The sequence below is a fragment of the Vidua macroura genome, chromosome 2 (assembly GCF_024509145.1).
Source record: "Vidua macroura isolate BioBank_ID:100142 chromosome 2, ASM2450914v1, whole genome shotgun sequence".
Taxonomy (NCBI): domain Eukaryota; kingdom Metazoa; phylum Chordata; class Aves; order Passeriformes; family Viduidae; genus Vidua; species Vidua macroura.
In genome coordinates this window covers 117,398,086-117,414,616 of record NC_071572.1, presented here as the reverse complement: position 1 = coordinate 117,414,616, position 16,531 = coordinate 117,398,086, and the positions used below count along the sequence as shown (strand labels likewise).

The 16,531-nt window shown below is 43.1% G+C and overlaps 3 protein-coding genes and 1 long non-coding RNA gene across 14 annotated transcripts in view; 2 read left to right on the top strand and 2 right to left on the bottom strand.

The window, feature by feature from the left end:
• SYNJ1 (synaptojanin 1) overlaps window positions 1–3,991 on the top strand; it is a 50,067-nt gene extending 46,076 nt beyond the window's left edge. For 7 of the 9 annotated variants that reach the window (XM_053970508.1, XM_053970509.1, XM_053970514.1 and 4 more), the window contains one exon: window positions 1,869–3,991. In XM_053970508.1, the coding sequence (XP_053826483.1) occupies window positions 1,869–2,720 (852 nt within the window). In that variant the 3' untranslated portion in view covers window positions 2,721–3,991. Of the gene's footprint in view, window positions 1–339; window positions 364–1,868 lie in introns of all 9 variants that reach the window. The other 2 variants (XM_053970516.1, XM_053970515.1) reach the window with 1 other exon arrangement.
• Window positions 1–5,050, bottom strand: part of LOC128803501 (uncharacterized) — a 32,835-nt gene extending 27,785 nt beyond the window's left edge. For both annotated transcript variants that reach the window (XR_008435733.1, XR_008435734.1), the window contains exon 1: window positions 4,965–5,050. This is a non-coding gene — a long non-coding RNA (uncharacterized LOC128803501). The remainder of the gene's footprint in view (window positions 1–4,964) is intronic.
• Window positions 5,051–5,117: 67 nt separating this feature from the next.
• CFAP298 (cilia and flagella associated protein 298) lies at window positions 5,118–11,927 on the top strand. Its single transcript, XM_053970537.1, has 7 exons — window positions 5,118–5,405; window positions 6,500–6,667; window positions 7,823–7,890; window positions 9,410–9,568; window positions 9,901–10,032; window positions 11,345–11,440; window positions 11,529–11,927. Exons 1-7 carry the CDS (start codon window positions 5,267–5,269, stop codon window positions 11,637–11,639), a joined length of 873 nt encoding a protein of 290 aa, XP_053826512.1. The 5' UTR covers window positions 5,118–5,266; the 3' UTR covers window positions 11,640–11,927.
• Window positions 11,928–14,175: 2,248 nt separating this feature from the next.
• Window positions 14,176–16,531, bottom strand: part of EVA1C (eva-1 homolog C) — a 34,387-nt gene continuing 32,031 nt past the window's right edge. For both annotated transcript variants that reach the window (XM_053970524.1, XM_053970525.1), the window contains one exon: window positions 14,176–16,467. In XM_053970524.1, the coding sequence (XP_053826499.1) occupies window positions 16,073–16,467 (395 nt within the window). In that variant the 3' untranslated portion in view covers window positions 14,176–16,072. The remainder of the gene's footprint in view (window positions 16,468–16,531) is intronic.

The following is a 16,531-nucleotide window of genomic DNA, read 5'->3' as shown; positions in this document are numbered from 1 at the left end:
AGATGACTAGAATAAGATCATCCATGCTCAGATTCTTATAATTTGTCTCCAAAAAGTAGCACAATCAGCTGCACAATGGGTGTCTGTATAGAAATATCATTAGAATGGATTTGAGTTGTCTTTTTTAAGACTCTTAATGGTCAGGCTTATAGTAGAAGACAACAGAAATTGAAAATTTAGTGTAGCGTGTAGTAAATACTTGTGGTTTGTATTCACAGCTCAAAAAAAAAAAAACTGCTATGTGGAAACTTCTGAAAATATTTTTAACATGAGGTTGCTTTGTTACTTGGATTTTCTTCCTAATTTTCCTTCCTCTGATATCTGTTTCTCTTTCACAAGCAGGAGCAACCGTCAGGGTAACAGGTATCTAACCGTTTACCAATCTTGTATGTGGTCTCCATCTGTTCGAGCAGAAGAGATGTATGAATGTTGTTTTCATACATCTGCAATCCCATCCCCGTTAAAAACCACCTGTCTGCATTCGTGGATTGACTGTCATACCATAGTTTGCTTTTTCCTTTCCTAGTGCATTTAAAAATGAGACTGCTTTTATTAGGCCCAGAGCAACTATTTTGTGTCATCATCTTTTTATGAAACAATTGGACCCTCACCTGTATTGCTTAGTCACCGCTGAGCCTCTTGCTCTCGGACCGTTTGGGGAAAAAAAGATCAGCGTTGGCAGTAAATGTTCTCTTTAATGCAAATAAATCCTGATGCTATTGCACTGCCAAATTCTTTTTCAAAATAAACCCCATATATCACATTTCCCAAGCAATAGAGAACTTCCTGTGACCCAAAGTAAAACAAACTGTTACAATTTTAAAAACATTTGGTTCCAGAATTACTCAGGGCAAGTTTTTACTTAGAATAAGGAGCAATTTGGATTCATAGTTTCTTTGGGATCTTGCACTTTCAAATGACCACAGGATTTAACCAGCTGGTGCCAGGCTGCATTTGATTTCTATTCCTTCTACAGTTCAATTTTTCACATTTTTCCCTAAGTTACTGAATGCCTTTGTTTTAATATTATTCTGCAAGAAATTTCAACTATAGACAGTCAATTCAATTGGTATATTAAATTTATCTTTTAAAATCATAAAATCTTTTTGTGACATTTGAACTCTTAGAAGCAGTTTTAATTTAAGCTTAAGTCATTTGATAAGGGGTAGCTCCAAACTCTGTTCTGTCAGTGTGCATACTGAACAAAGCAGATACTCCACCTTTTTAGACAGCTTGTACAAGGTAAAAAATACCTTGCATTGTTGTTTGAAGCAGTGTATAAAAGCAGGAATATTTTTGGTTTTAAAAGCTGAGAAATTCTGTGCAGAAAACTGTCTTCTCCAAGGATAATTGTTATTTTAATTATGAAACCAGTGATTGTCCCTTTTCATGCCAAGAAGTACTGGAGATGCTTACAGATGCCTGTCTACATAAAAACGTCTGACTGCATATACTAATAACACTAATGTCTTCTTTCATTGTGGCGCTTTAATGCTGCTTGTAACATCAGTACCACAAACTCCCCAACAATGTAACCTGGAGCTTTTAATTTCACAGTTGTACTGGGCTATCCCTTGCTTAGAATACAGTAGCATTTCCCGAACATTTTCTTATCCAGAGTTCACTTAGTGTTTTTTGCTGGGATTGGGACCTGCAGGAAGTAGGTTCCAGCGGCATTAACCACCGAGGAGGGGGGAGTGGTGTTTAACAACTTACAGGCTTTCCTTTAGACAGGGGGTTCAGGCTGTTGTTTCCATTCTAGTTGAAACAAAACTGGGTTGAAGTTTCAGCTGAGGAGTGAGAAGGGGGCCAGTAGGAATAACCTGGAACCAGCTGCATGATTCCTGAGCACATTGTTTCCTTTGCAGCTGAATCCCAACAGGACACACGGCACTAACCCTCAACCCCAGCTCAGCAGTGACCCTTTTGAAGACCTGTCATTTCAGCTGCTCGTGTCCAAGATGCAGACATCTGTCCGAACATCACCCACTCCAACCTTAAACCAAAAGGAGTTGATACAGTTGCCTTCAGCAAGGCAAAGAAATGCGGATAATTTGAATACTGTAAATTGCATGCCAGCAATGCCTCCTATTCCAACCTTTCATTCATCCCAGGAACATCAGCACAGCTCTCCAAATCCATTTATTACTGGGCTGAACTTCTCAAATCCATTCACTGAAAGAACTCCTAGTGCTGGGAACCCATTTAGGACGGAAACACGGGAGTCCAGGATAACCTCACAGGTACTGGTAGGACCTGCTGCTTCCCACCCATTCCCTCCTCTGCCCATCCCCAGCTGTAATACAAGCAAGCCTCTGTTTCCCGTGGATGCAGCTGAAAATACGTTTTGCTTGCGAAGTAAATCTCTCAAGGTAGAAAACGTACAGCCCAAAGGGTGGGTGACGTTTGACGAGGATGAGAACTTTAATGTGAAGCTAAAGCCATCTGCCAGTGTTCCGGATTTTAACCGACTCTGCTCTGAAAAATCAGCTGGGTGCCCAGGTTTGCTGGGAGCTGAACAAAAGACTTTCCTTGGTTCAGACTTTAACTTTGATGGTGACTGGAATAAAAGTTCTACTGATTGCTTCTGTACAATGCCAGCAAGAAAGCCACCTGCACCCCCTGTGCCATCCAGAGCAACCAGCAACAGGTCCCCTGCAGATCCCTTCCCCTCCCCGGCACCCAAGGTGTCACCAACTCATGATTTTACAGAAAGATAGATGGTCAGAGATACAGAAGGTTATATTTGTTGCTACATTTATCCAGTAGAATAATTGGGCATTTGAGATTATTCTGTGTGCAATAATTAATTGTTAAATGCACTGAAACTTAACTCTGCTCAAAAACAGCCACTTCAGCTTGTGTATAAATTTTGAATGTGTATATATGGTAGAGCACAAAAAATGGTATGAAGTTTATTAAAATGCCGATGTATTTGAATAGACAAAAAGAGAAGAAGGGTGAGCTATTGTCTCACTAAAACCTATCAATCCTGGACACAGATTTTGCTTAGGGAGCTCTTTCATTTCTGTTCTCCTTTGTGGAATTTCACAAGAAGAGGCTCCCTGCTGGTAGCCTCCCCCCTCCCTTTTGACTGTTTTGTTAGTTGATATTTATAAGTATTTACCAAAGAGCTGCCAAAGTTTATGGAGATTTGAATGTTGACAAGTATTGTTTAGAAGCTGTTTAATTTATAACAGAGGCTATGGGTATTTGTAAGGCTTATATTTGAATTTAAGGCACAACAAAAATAGTTTACTTTCAAAATAGAAACACAACTTTGCATATTGATATATTCAATTAATCTCCTGTGTCAGTACATTTCAGTTATTAAATCCTATTGTGACATACACTCACTAGCACTAATTCAGAATAATTGTTCCATATCATCCATTTATTCATTACTATTTTAACTATACTTCTTTTTTTTTCCCCCACAAATTGGAAACAGTTGATACAGCAAGCTTTTCCTCAACCTCTGGAAAAAAGTCCCCTTGGCTTTTGAGATACAAAGCAGTATTTACCAGTTGCAGACCACGTAGTCTGCCAGCCAGGGGGTGAGACAACACGCCTGGATTGTATTTAGAGTAGTGAAATATTCCAGGGCAGCACGCTTTTTAGATCCTCAAATGCTCTCACAACATGCTCCATGAACTAATCCATGAACTAATCCACTATTCCTTCGGACAGCCCCTGGTTAGCCACGAGTTGCAGCCGCCTAGAGGAGTGATTGTGAGTTTTCTGTTGCGCTTTTTTCTGTTCAGGTCATTCAAGTTGTACATTTGGAACAGCAGTGGTACTACTTGTGCTTCGGTGTGTGAGTTACCTCGTTTTACGCTGTTGCTGCAAACATCTGTGTGGTTGATGTTTTGGTATATTCCTACATTAGCAAACCAAATTCAGGGGGGAACTTTTGCTAGTGGGAGTCACGTGATAAATATGTTGTTGAATATTTAATTGCAGTGATTAAAAACTATCTGTCTGAACTGTACCTGGCGTGTGGCTCCTCTGCGCTTCACAGGACTGTAGGGACCACAGGAAATGCTCCAAAATTTCAGGGTGTGTATATGTTTGTATGTATATATGTGAGCTGTAGTAAGGCCCTGCCACGTGCTGATGGGAGCAATGAGCAACAGTAGAGGCTCTGAAAACACGGAGGATGGAGGTGAGACCCACTCCCCACGTGTCCCTGGTCTCTCCGTGTTCCCTGTCCTGCTGTTCCCACTCACCTGTCCATGGCTGTATCCCCCGGGACACCCAGGTATGCCTGAAATATTCCCGCCCTTATGGTCTGGGTGGTCATACTCTCTCTGTGCTCCCGTGTTACCAAATCCTCCTAAATCGTCAGGATAAAACCCTCTACAACTGCCTTTTTAGTGTCAGCAAGTGAGGCGTTCCTTTATTCTTGGCCAGGGGCTGTGTGGCTGACAAAATTCCAGCCTCCACACAGGCACTGACACAGAACTTTTTCACTTATTTATACATTTTTAGTAAACAAAGACATTAACATTCATTGGTTTTAAATTATATAATTATCTTTAATTAAGTAGTATTCTGTCATTTATTGATTTATTGATTTTTCACTTCTTATGCTAATTAGTCCATATTTTTAGTCTTTTTATATCTTTCCCTTTAGTAGGGAATTTCCAGTGCATATACTGAGTTTTTATCTGGTATATTCTGCATAGTGTCCTTGTGATCCATAAATTCTGCATTCCAGATGTCCAACCTCCCCAGTCCCTCTCTCTCTCCCGGGCTTTGTTCATTGGACATATCAAGAGTTAATTTATCAAAACTGAATGTTTCAGGACTTTTCCCAAGCTGTCCCCACAAAACTAGCTTGTAATAACTCTGCTAAATACTGGCTGACTGTAATTTAAGAATAGTCCACTGTTTATAACTGATATACATATAGGCGATGATTAATTAGAACAATCAATTTAAAAGGTAATTAAACTCCTTACCTGCAATTAGGAAGGCGTTCTGTCGTTTCCGACAGCGGGGCAGGCCGCGGGGGCCCTTTAAGCGGCTCCGTGCCCTCACGGGGTGCCCGGAAGTGGAAGCGGCGGCGGCACCGGCGGAGGCGCCGTTGCGGCGGGACCGGAGAGTCCCGGCGGGTCCCGGTGCTACCGGCGGGGGCGGCAGCGGCCCCCCCGCGCTCTCAGCGCCTCCCGAAGCGGTGGGCGCGGTCGGTCCCCGCGCTCCCTCCCTACCACCGGTATCCAGGGACTCGGCTCCGTTGCTGAGGGGCCGCCCCGGCCTGGCCATGGTGCGGCTGCACGTCAAGCGCGGCGGCGAGAGCCAGTTTCTGCTGGAGGCGCCGGGCAGCGCCCGCCTGGCCGAGCTGGCGCCGCTCGCCGCCCGCATCCACAACGGGCGGCTGAAGGTGCAGCGCCTGTGCTCAGGTACCGCTCGGGGCCGCGGTGGGGCGGGAACGGCTCCCGGCAGCCGCCCGGGCAGCGGGAACGCGCCGCCTCCGCTCTTCACGGGGTCGTATGAGAATTCCCGCCCTTGGTGTTTAGTGAGGGCACCGCAAAACGCTGGAAACTCTCCGTCTGCGTGTGCCGGTGCCGGCTGCTTAAACCAGGGAATCGCGGAATGGTTTGGTTTGGGAGGGACCTCAAAGCTCTCGCAGTCCCACCCCCTGCTAGGGCAGGGACACCTTCCTCTAGCCCAGGTTGCTCCAAGCCCCGTCCGACCTGGCCTTGGACACTTCCAGAGTTGTAGGACCAGCCACAGCTTCTCTGGGCAACCTGTGCCAGGGCCTCAGCACCCTCACAGGGAAGCATTTCCCCTCAGTATTCCATCTAACCCTGCCCTGTGGCAGTTGGAAGATATTCCCCCTTGTCCTGTTACTCTAGGCCTTTGTCCAAAGTCCTCCTTCTATGGAGGGCACTGTGAAGTGCTCCCTCGGGACCAGCAGTGCCCCAAGGCGTGTGCGAGGTTATATTGGCCACCACCAGCATCTCGTGCCATGCAATGGAGTCAGTGACACGTCTGAATTAGTGCTGAGTTCATTTCTGAGGCAGCTTTAAAAAAACATTTCCCGCCCCACCGTGGGGCTGTCAGAGCAGAGATTCCTGTCAGGTAAGCCTGACCTGGGGGTGCAGCCCACCCACACCTGCTGTGCAACAGCCACAGTGTTTGTGGGGTGTCTGAGGCCATACTGACGCTGCTCTGAAATTTTAAAAAATCTGACCAGGGAAATACCAAAAAGAGAAGGTTTATGGCCACTAAGTACCATGAGGGTTTGTATCCCTGCATATGTAATTTGTTATGTTGTTTTATGGGTATGTAAAATGTATACATTTCAAAATAATTACACCATCTGTATCTATATATGTGTTTTTATATCCCTTATTCTTTATTCCCTATATTCACCTGCTTAGAAACTAAAACCTAGGGGTTAGTTTTGCCTGCATGTATGTCATGTGAAAGGCTTTTGTAAATGGACTATAGTAACAGAGATTTTTAATCTTGTTCTCTAAACGCTCTAAAGAGATGGAGGAGCTGGCAGAGCATGGTATTTCCTTACCTTACAATATGCAAGGACTGACAGATGAGCAGATCGAAGAGCTGAAGTTAAAGGATGAGTGGGCAGAGAAGTGTGTCCCAAGCGGTGGAAGCGTCTTCAGGAAGGATGAAATGGGCCGAAGAAATGGATTTGGTAAGTCAAATGTCAATGCTTGTTTCTTTCCCTCCAGACACAGACAATCCATAATATAACAGGGAGCAACAAATCCCTAGTTCTGGAATGAGGTAGCCAAACTATAAGTTCCACACACAGGAATTCTGTCTTGGGTTAGAATCTGGGGTAATGCTGATTAACAAGCCTAAAGAGCAGTATCTCTCTTCAGCACATAAACAATCACCAGGAGCAAGTTTGACTGTTCCAGTTTAGTTTACTCTCCCCATTTGTAAATGTACACTTGAGAACTGGGTTTCCCCGGGGACTCCAAGATATATTAACAGGTTATTTTTCTAATATTTCTCCTTTTTTCTCAGTGACTGGGATTCAGATTCAGTGAGCATGTTTTTGTAAGTGGGAGGACAGCCTTGTGATATTGACAAAGTTAGAAAATTGAACAGTGTGTATATGTAAGCCAAACCAAGTGCCATCAAATGATGCACCCAAGTGGGACATAAGCTGGGAATGAGCGTGCTTTAGCTGGATTTTTGTTTCTGAGGACAGGCTTTTTATAGCAATTGAAATAGATAACTGTGATATGAAATGTACAGTGTATTTGCGAAACTGTCTTCGTTGTTAGATTGAGATTTTAATTAGAAAAGACAAGTCAGAAAGCTGTAAGCTGTTATGCAAAGTTAAAGCATGTCTGCCAGTACAGCCCACAATAGTCCAGCAGGGAAGGAGCCTTGGTTTGTTGTGGAGGGTATGGGATTATGGTTGTTGCTTTCTACTGAGGACCTTTGACCCAAATGAAGTTCCAGATCATAGAATCATGGAATCACAGAATAGTTTGGGTTGGAAAGGACCTTAAAGCTCATCCACTTCCACTCCCCTGCCATGGGCAAGGACACCTTCCACTGGACCACATTGCTCCAAGCCCCGTCCAGCCTGGCCTGGAACACTTCCAGGGATGGGGCAAATACCAGTCACATGTCACATGGGAAAAGTAGGTTTGTTTGTCCCATGAAAAATACTGCTTATTTCTTAAGTTATTAAGAAATGCAGGAATGAACTATGTAACTCCTGCTTTATGACATAATACTGTTTCATTTGCTCACAGTGGAGTCTGGCCAGGATATGTGCTAGGTTTCTTTACATTAAGCATAGACTATGAAATATGTCTCTTACTTTTAGCTCCAAATGAAAAAATGCAGCAAGTTATAAAGAAGACAATAGAAGAAGCCAAGGCATTAATCTCTAAGGTAAGTTTCCTCAAGTGATGCGTGGGAGCTTTCCTAATAAGTGCTGTGGAGTTGAGCATCTTAAATAAAATCAGACTTTTTCTGGTGCAAGGGCTGAGAGTTGTTGAGAAATGCCATGAAGTGATGTGAATAATCTAATAAAACCTGACATTTTGGTTAATGTTTTTCTTTAAGGCTTTTGGCAAGTGGTTCAACAGGTTAAGGAATCAGTTACTAAACTCCAAGGGAATGTTGGCAGCTGAGCCAGCAATGTGGAACGATTAAATCACATTCAGTTTTATCCTTGCAATTTGCTACTGATGTGTTCTTTGGGTGAATGCTTGTCGTGCTTTCTGGTGAAAAATTAACTGCATTCTGTGCTATTCTTGGAGTTAATGAAGTCTTTTGACTTTTATGTGTAATTAATTGAAAAATGTGTTCTAATCTCTTAGGTTATCACAGAATCACAGATAGTTTGGTTTGGAAGGGACCTTAAAGCTCATCCAGTCCCACCGCACTGCCATGGGCAGGGATACCTTCCACTAGACCAGGTTGCTCAGAGCTCAATCCAGCCTGGTCTTGAACACTTCCAGGGATGGGGCAGGGTTAGGCCTTGGTTTGACAAGCACTTGCACTCTTGCTCAGGCCTGCTGAGTGTGCGTGTTCAAAGACAAGCACAAGGTTTGCCCTGATGGGACGGTGCTCTCAGGCATTCAAATTCACATTGCCAAATCTGTAGGTGCTCTGTGTTGTGTTTCAGCTTCTGTATGGCTTTGAAACACATATTTAGTAATATTTATGAATGGAGTTAAGGATGGTTTGGGAAGTGGTTTGTTTGGTTTGCCACTTTATAATGACAAAAAAGAAGGAAAATGCCTGTGTATTCAAGGTTGTACTGGCCAGTTAACCAGATCAAGAATGTCCACAAGGAGGCAACATTCCCTTACCTTAGTACTTAAGAAACTGTTAAATCTGCAGGGAAGACCTTTATTTCTTTTCTTCCAGATGTGTCATGTTTCTCCTTTATCCTTGCAGTAGGGTTTGGAATGATCTCAAGTACTTGATCTTACAGTTCTCTGCATGAGCTGTGCAATTTGCCAAGCTTTACACTTCTGCTCGCATGTGCTCTATTTTTTTCTCAAGTTTTAAGCCCCTTCTCCATCCCTCACTTGAATTTTGCTGGCTTGAATCATGTTCATGAATAACAAGTGCTTGGAGCCAAAGCACCCCTGTCTGGTATTTGTGGCCATATGTGTCCTGGTTTGAGTCCTGTGTTCCACAGGCAGCTGTCTCCTGCACAGTTCAGTGAAGATCTCCCTTTTTTGTTCTCTCCCCCACCCCACGTAAGTAGGCTAAACAGAGGGGACAAAGGTGAGAGATGTACTCCCAAGTCAGTATTCCACTGAGGAAATTTGTGCTCCTAATATCTTTGTGCAGCCCATTAGCTCTGCTCAGATATCCCATCACTTAGCCTTTGAATTGGCCGCGAAGCAGTCTTTCTGCAGGTTTGTGTGGCCAATGATCCCTTTCTGTATTTCAGAAACAAGTTCAGGCCAATGTGTGCGTTAATATGGAGACGGTGAAAGATGCCTTGGAGCAGCTCCGAGGGGCTGTCATGATTGTGTATCCAATGGGATTGCCTCCACACGATCCAATTAGGATGGAGTTCGAAGATAAAGAAGACTTATCGGGAACTCATGTATGCAGTAATGTATTCCCATTATATGTAGTCCTGGGTTAAACATGGCTATGCTGTTCTTCACCTTATCAGTGAAAGTTGTCTTCACCTCCAAGAGGGAGAATTTGTTACCCGAAGTGTTTGTATTAGATCAAGATTGAATGCAATATAAATAAAAATGCAATAGATGAGTATGAGGAGAAAGATGTAGAAGTAGAGTGTAAAATTACACTTCATGTTAGGAATTCCAGAAAGATTTTTTTTTCCCCTGAAAAAAATCTGGTTTTGAAAAAAAAAAAAAAAAGGCAAGAAACAGCACCCTCTAACTCTTCACCTTGTTTATTTTGTCACAGGCTGGAACTGAAGTTATAAAAGAATCAGAAGCACAGTTGTGGTGGGCAGGAAAGCAGTTAGAAGAAACAAAGTTGCTCTCTGACTATGTAGGCAAAAATGAGAAAACAACTATCATTGTCAAGATCCAGAAAGTGAGTATTGCTGGGAGATTACTCTACAAGTTCCTCACCCTTGGTTGTCTGTTCTCTGTGGAAGAGAACTATCCATAGAAGTATAAAATAGATTAGATTCGTTCCAGCTTGAGCATCTTAAAACTGTGCCTCTATTTTAAGGTTTGAATGGATTATACTCTGAGTTTTTCTTCAGTAATTCTTTAGCCTATCAGTTACATACTGTAGTTACTGTTTCTTGCTCCATAGTATTATTGTGAAGTACAACAAAGAGGTATTTAAAGAATAGAGGAAATAAAAACTGGGAAGTTTTATGGCAAATCTTACCACCTGCAGTGGGTTCTGCGGTGCATCCCTGAGAGGTAAGTCAGGTGATTTATGTGTTTGTCACTTAGAAGACCAGATTTGTTTTCTCTTTCCTCTCAGGGTCACTGGGAAATGGTGTAGCATCTCAATAGCCACTGAAGTGTAGGCTCCGAGGAATGCTGTCTGTTAAACTAGTTGAAGGACTTGCTCAAAGAACAGGAGCAGTACAGGGGTTCCTCTCTGCCTAAACCAACTCAGGCCCTGTTTATTCTCGAGAGCATCCATCATCTCCATGCAAGATGCTGTGTTTGCAGTTGCTGACAGCACATGTTTTCTGCTTTGTCCATCATTTCTTCCAGGGGGCACAGTTGCCTGGACAAGAAATTTCCTTTTATTTGTAGTGGTTTGTAACTCCCTTACTTCCCTGCTTTACTGACTCCTATGCCATCCTGTGTCTGTATTAGTAGGGGAGCTAAAGATATGGGCCCATCCTGAGATACCTAGAGTGACCTTAAAACAGATTTATTATATCTTTTAAAGTGGGAATTTATGTAAAATAGACTTAATCCTGTTTGCATCTTCCATTGATGTCCACAGAATTGACAGTATGATTCAGATACAGAGATGAAAAAATAAAGCTCACTTGAAAAAATAACCCTCACTTCCCTGTGAGGGTGGTGAGGCCCTGGCACCGGTTGCCCAGAGAAGCTGTGGCTGCCTCATCGCTGGAAGTGTCCAAGGCCAGGTTGGATGGGGCTTGGAGCAACCTGGTCTAGTGGAAAGTGTCCTTGCCTATGGCAGGGGATGGGAATTAAATGATCTTCAAGGTCTTTTCCAACTGAAACATTCTGTGATTCTATGAATGCAGCCACAGTTTCTCAGCATTTATTTTCCTGTCTGGAGGGACCTTATTAAATCTGAGCAATCCAGTTGTCTGAAGAAAGGTTTTGTGTAAGAAAGTCTTTGTGTAGCAGCTTCTCCTTTGTATCACAAATGCCATCAGCAACATTTACAATTTCCCTTCCAGAAAGGACAAGGAGCTCCAGGGCGGGAGCCTGTGATCAGCCATGAAGAGCAGAAAGAGATGATGCTGTACTACTACAGGAAGCAGGAGGAGCTGAAGGTAAGTGTTCCTTTGGTGCCTGAGAGCTGGGCTGCTCCGACAGAGCTCAGGCTGCGTCCCTCACTGCCTTCCCCACTCTCTGCCACAGAAACTGGAGGAGGAGGACGACGACTCGTTTCTAAATGCTGAGTGGGCAGACAACCATGCTCTGAAAAGGCAATTTCATGGTGTAAAAGACATCAAATGGGGTCCAAGATGAAGCTCTGCAAACCCCTTCTTAAGCTGCTCGGTTGATGCTCTTGTTTGGAGCAAGGAGTTGTGTTGTGTGTGGTAGATTCTTCTGGCAGCAGCTGAAATTGTCACTTCTGTGGCCTTAGATGTTCAATAAATGTTTGTATTTCTCTGTGACTGCAGCAGCACTTTCCTCTGCAAAGAAATGAACAAATTCTCTTGACGTTTGGTATTTTATTAGAAACTTGTAATTTGGATATGGAAATGTCGATCTATTTCATAGATAAGAGATGAAGTAAATATGCACTGGAATGTTTGTTGTTGTTCAGAGTGGTCTTTGTACTCTCGTCTCATTCTTGCATTATTATTAGATGGTGTGCTCTGGAGAAGGTAGAATTAAGGTTTTTCACGTACTTGATCACATTTTGACATAGCTATTTCCAAACTGTCATTTTGAAATGAGTTAACCTCTTAATAACTGTTTAAAGGAAGTGTTTTTATATAAACACTAGTAACATCTTTGTAGAATGCTTCATTTTCATTCTTCAGGTTTAGTTTTTCTTGCTGGTATATAGAGGTTGACAGTAATTTGTATACAAAAATAAGCATCATTTGCAGGTAGATTGGATAAACCCAAGTTTAATAGGACGAGATCTTTTAGGAGGGAAGTAAAAAAATCATCACAATTTTCTTTATTATATTTGGTTGAAGAGACACTGACCAACTTAAAAGTCAAGTGTTTGCTGAACTCGCAGCTTGAAGATTGGATGCGGAAAAGATAATGAATGCCATTCAGTGAACTATTAATGTGGTTTTACTTCAATCACTGATTTTTTTACTTTCAGGGAAGTTTGGTGTCCGGTAGTTTTTCTTGAATCTCAGCTTTACAATAACATGACTTTTACAAAAAGAAAAATCAGCATTTCTGAGTTGAAAAACTTCAGGTATTTTAAATTTAAAATTCATTTGGAATTATTTCACATGGCAAAAAAGGTTTTTGAAAAAACACTTTGTTCTTCCACTTCCTAAGAGGAAAATCAGTGTCCCGGAGCTTATAATATTCTCATTTCCTCTCTGAAAGCAAGGGGAAAGCAGGCATAGGAAATATTTAACACAGATTCTGCGCCCCTTTGACTGCTGTTCTCTGCTGTAATTGGGGCTAGTTTGCTCTTTAGCTGAGTAAGCTTTCCATAGCATTGATCCTTTCTGGAGTTCTCACAACAGTGTGTGTGGATCTGCTGGATTCATTTATTGTAGCTGAAATGGAATGAACTCACTGGAAAATGATTAAAGAGTACCAGAACCCAGGAAAGTCTATGGGTATTTGACTGTCCAAGGAGATAGTGAGACAGAAACAGCACACATAGGTTTGCAAAAGTGTTTTGTCTTTCTTGTAAACCACTTATTTTCAGAAGTTTGAGAGTAGCTGTGCCCTTCCAAGGAGAAAATCCATTCTCTCTCAAAGAAGACACACAGCAGAACATAACTAAAATTTTTGTTTTGTGGCCATATCACCATCCTGATGAATGGAAATGGTTTCCACACCTGGTTTCATTCCTTTTCTCCTTTTCACGTTTTGCTTTCCCACATTACTCCATTCTGTGCCTCACCCAGGATTTGGAAGGATTTATTTATTGCTTCCTGCAACCTCACCCAGCGTTCCTGGCGACAAACTTGAGGCTAATTTCAAGGCAGGAGTGGGGAGTTCGAACAGCCACACCAGCACTGCATGTTGCCTTCCAGCAAGTTCAGATCTTGATGCTGGGTCATATAATTTCCAGATGTGTGTCATGCCCACAGCTGTGTGCGGGGCACAAAGCAGTTAGTCCAAACAACTTGCTAGCTCTCCTCTGCAGTACTTTCTCCTTAGGCTGCTCTTTTGGGAAATTGCAGGGGTATTCCTGCTGAGACTCCATCCCACAGCAAGCCCTGAGTGTCCTTCTCATAGCATTGCTGCTGCTGCCTCATGGCACCCTCCCTGTGGACACCTCAGCCCTCAGCCTGGAGAGATTCCAGCTATGGCACTTCAGCTGCTGGATTTTTAGGGCTTGAGACAAAGAAGTGCATACCTCATTAATTTTCTGTTTTGCCTACTGGATACTTTGGGTGTTGTTTCAGAAAGATCCAAATAATTCAATGTCTGTTAACAGGTTTTGCTATGTTTATCTTCATTCTGACTCTCAGACTGCTGTGAACAGTGAATATTTGGAAGTGAGGTGAACCACTAATTGACAGCTTTCTTCAATTAGACTTGGAAAGTTTACTCAGAAAGAATAAAATAGCAACTCAAATGCAGAACTATAAATAGTTCAGTCAAAGGAACAGATTCTGAGTGAAGCTTGACCTGCCAGCCTGTAGCAAAAGCTGCTTCCCCTGCCCTGCTGAGTTGCTTCTAGTGCTGGGGTTTGGACAGGGTCTGTCACTATGTTTGAGGATCCATTTAAACAGGCATGCATTATTAAGCACTGCACTTTTTTTTTTTTCCCCTCAAAACACATTCCCAGTGTCTGTGAAATGCTCCTTCTGCAGCTGATTCTCTGGCACCTGCAGGAATTTTCTACTGTCTGCCTGCTGGTGAGTGGTGGCAGGCAGGGAGGAAAGTCAGGAGGGGATCAGGTCATCAGTTAAATCATTATTTCAATGTAAAATATCTTTTTCCTCCAAGGTTGTAAAAGCAAAAGCGAAACATTTTGCCCCAAGGAAGGGGCTAACTTCTAAGCTGCAAACTGGTTTCTGCTGATATGCTGCCACTGCAGTTGTTTTGTTACCAGGAGTGAAGACCTTGGTTTCAGCTGGGAATCCCAACGAGGGGTACCAGGTGGACAGATGTGTGGATGAAGTGAACAAAGTGGGGAAAGGACCTGTGTGCCCAGTGGCAGGAGCAAAGGCAATGGACACAAAGTGAAACACAAGAGGGTCCCTCTGAACATCAGGGAACACTTTGGTGCTGTGGGGGTGGCCAAGCTCTGGCACAGGTTGCCCAGAAAGGTTGTGGAGTCCCATCTTTGGCTGGACCAGGTATTCTCCAGGTGGCCACCCCTAGGGAATGCTGACTTCACCTTGTCTTAAGTGAAGTCTGAAGGAGAGATAACCCCTGGAGCCCCTGCTCTCAGCCCTGCAGGACAGAGCCCAGCCTGCTCCAGTAAAAAGAAGAGGATCAGGTTTTTTTCTAGTATGGTTTGTCAGTAGGAGGAATTGTTGGGATGTAGATCAGTCCCTTTGTATCTGACTGGGAAATGGGTGGCACCTGCCCTGTGAGTCAGGAGGAAGGAGCCAGATCTGGCCCAGAGCCCTCCCCAAAGGCAAACTTGCCTTCTTCCACCCTCAGGACCAAGGCATGGGCTTCTCCAGACCTAAACCTATTAATCAATATCGTGCACAACACAGGCTATGACTTCCTACTGAAAAGGGGAGATGAGTGGACCAGCGGGATTGCAGCCAGGCTCTTGGGCTGTGCCCGGCCTCTCCTGCAGTTTCCCAGTGCTCTGGATGACCTCCACCCTCCATCCATCTCCTTAGCCTCTCTTCCTTCCGCTGATAGGATGCTAGTTGCTGGTGAGATTTTTCCAGTTGAGCATAGGATTGTGCCTTAGTCATCTGAACAAGCTCCCTTCCTCCCTTTAAAGTTTTTCCAGGCTTAATTTGACTTTGTATCAGCAGGAAATGACAAGTCATGACACTGTTTTCTTTCCAAGTGTTTCATACTACGCTCTACCTGGGCACATGGCATCTAAGTGGGGAAGCACAGTGAACCCATGAAGTATTACCAGTAGGAAGTGACATTTTTCCTCCTTTTGTTCAGTAAATTCCCTGTGGGCTGCAGCAAAAATATTGGAGACATTTTTAAGACAGGAAGGCTGTTCTGGTTTCAGCTTAGATACATTACTGATTTAATTTTCTCTCCAACTGAAACCAAATCTGACTAGTCTAACAATTTTGAAGTGAAGATTGCGAACTGATAAAAATCCTGAGAATATGACCTGCATTCAAGTGCTAGCTCGAACCCTGCTTTAGGATCAAAAAAATGAACCCAGTGTTTCCCATAAGTAAAGTATTCTTAGTGTGTGGCAACTTCAAGAGTCTTTCATGAAAGCAGCAGCCATTTTGAAGCTTGTCCTTCACGTATTTTCCAGCACAGGTAGCAGCAGGAGTGCATCTTGGGCAGGTCTGTTCTGATGGTTGAATACATCTGATTAAATATTTTCCACCTTTTTTAATATTCCTAAATATGCATTTGGGTAAATTACAGTGAAAAAGTAATCTGTAGTACCATGAGTTAAAACTGTAGAGTGTTTTTCACAGAACGATTTATAGACAGTCAAGGGTATGAAACCCTCTTTTTATTGTATATATTTATTTTTATTTTACAAATAATTATATTCACTGATACAAATGTTCCTTCACAGAAGGTACATTTTTTTTTTTAAAAAAAGGGGTTGAGTGTCATCCAAAATAAACCATTTATTGTTCATTAATATAAAATGTATTCATATTTCTAGGGGGTGTCATATCCAAACCACTGTTCATCCAAATTTCCTGTATAATCTGCTCCCTGCGCTCAATCCTTTCGGCCAGTTCCGCTGCCTCTGCTGAGGTATAACCTGAGTAAGAAGGTCTGTAAAGTCCGTCTGTCTCATCCTGGGTGTTTGAAAGGGAAGAATCCTCCCCCTCCTCTTCCTCCTCCTGTTCACTGCTCTTGTAGGCTCTGGCACTCTCTGGCACCAGCTGATCCCTCTTCCTGTGCAGTTTCTGGATGTCACTAGGACACAACTTGCAGATCACTAAGGCAAACAGTGTGAGGATTAATCCCACACAAATGCTGGACACAAACAGGAGAGCGACTCTTTCAAGGTGATCTGCAGGCAAGAAAGCCAGGGTTTAATCACTGTACAAACTGCCAAGGCTGGTTACAAACCGCCA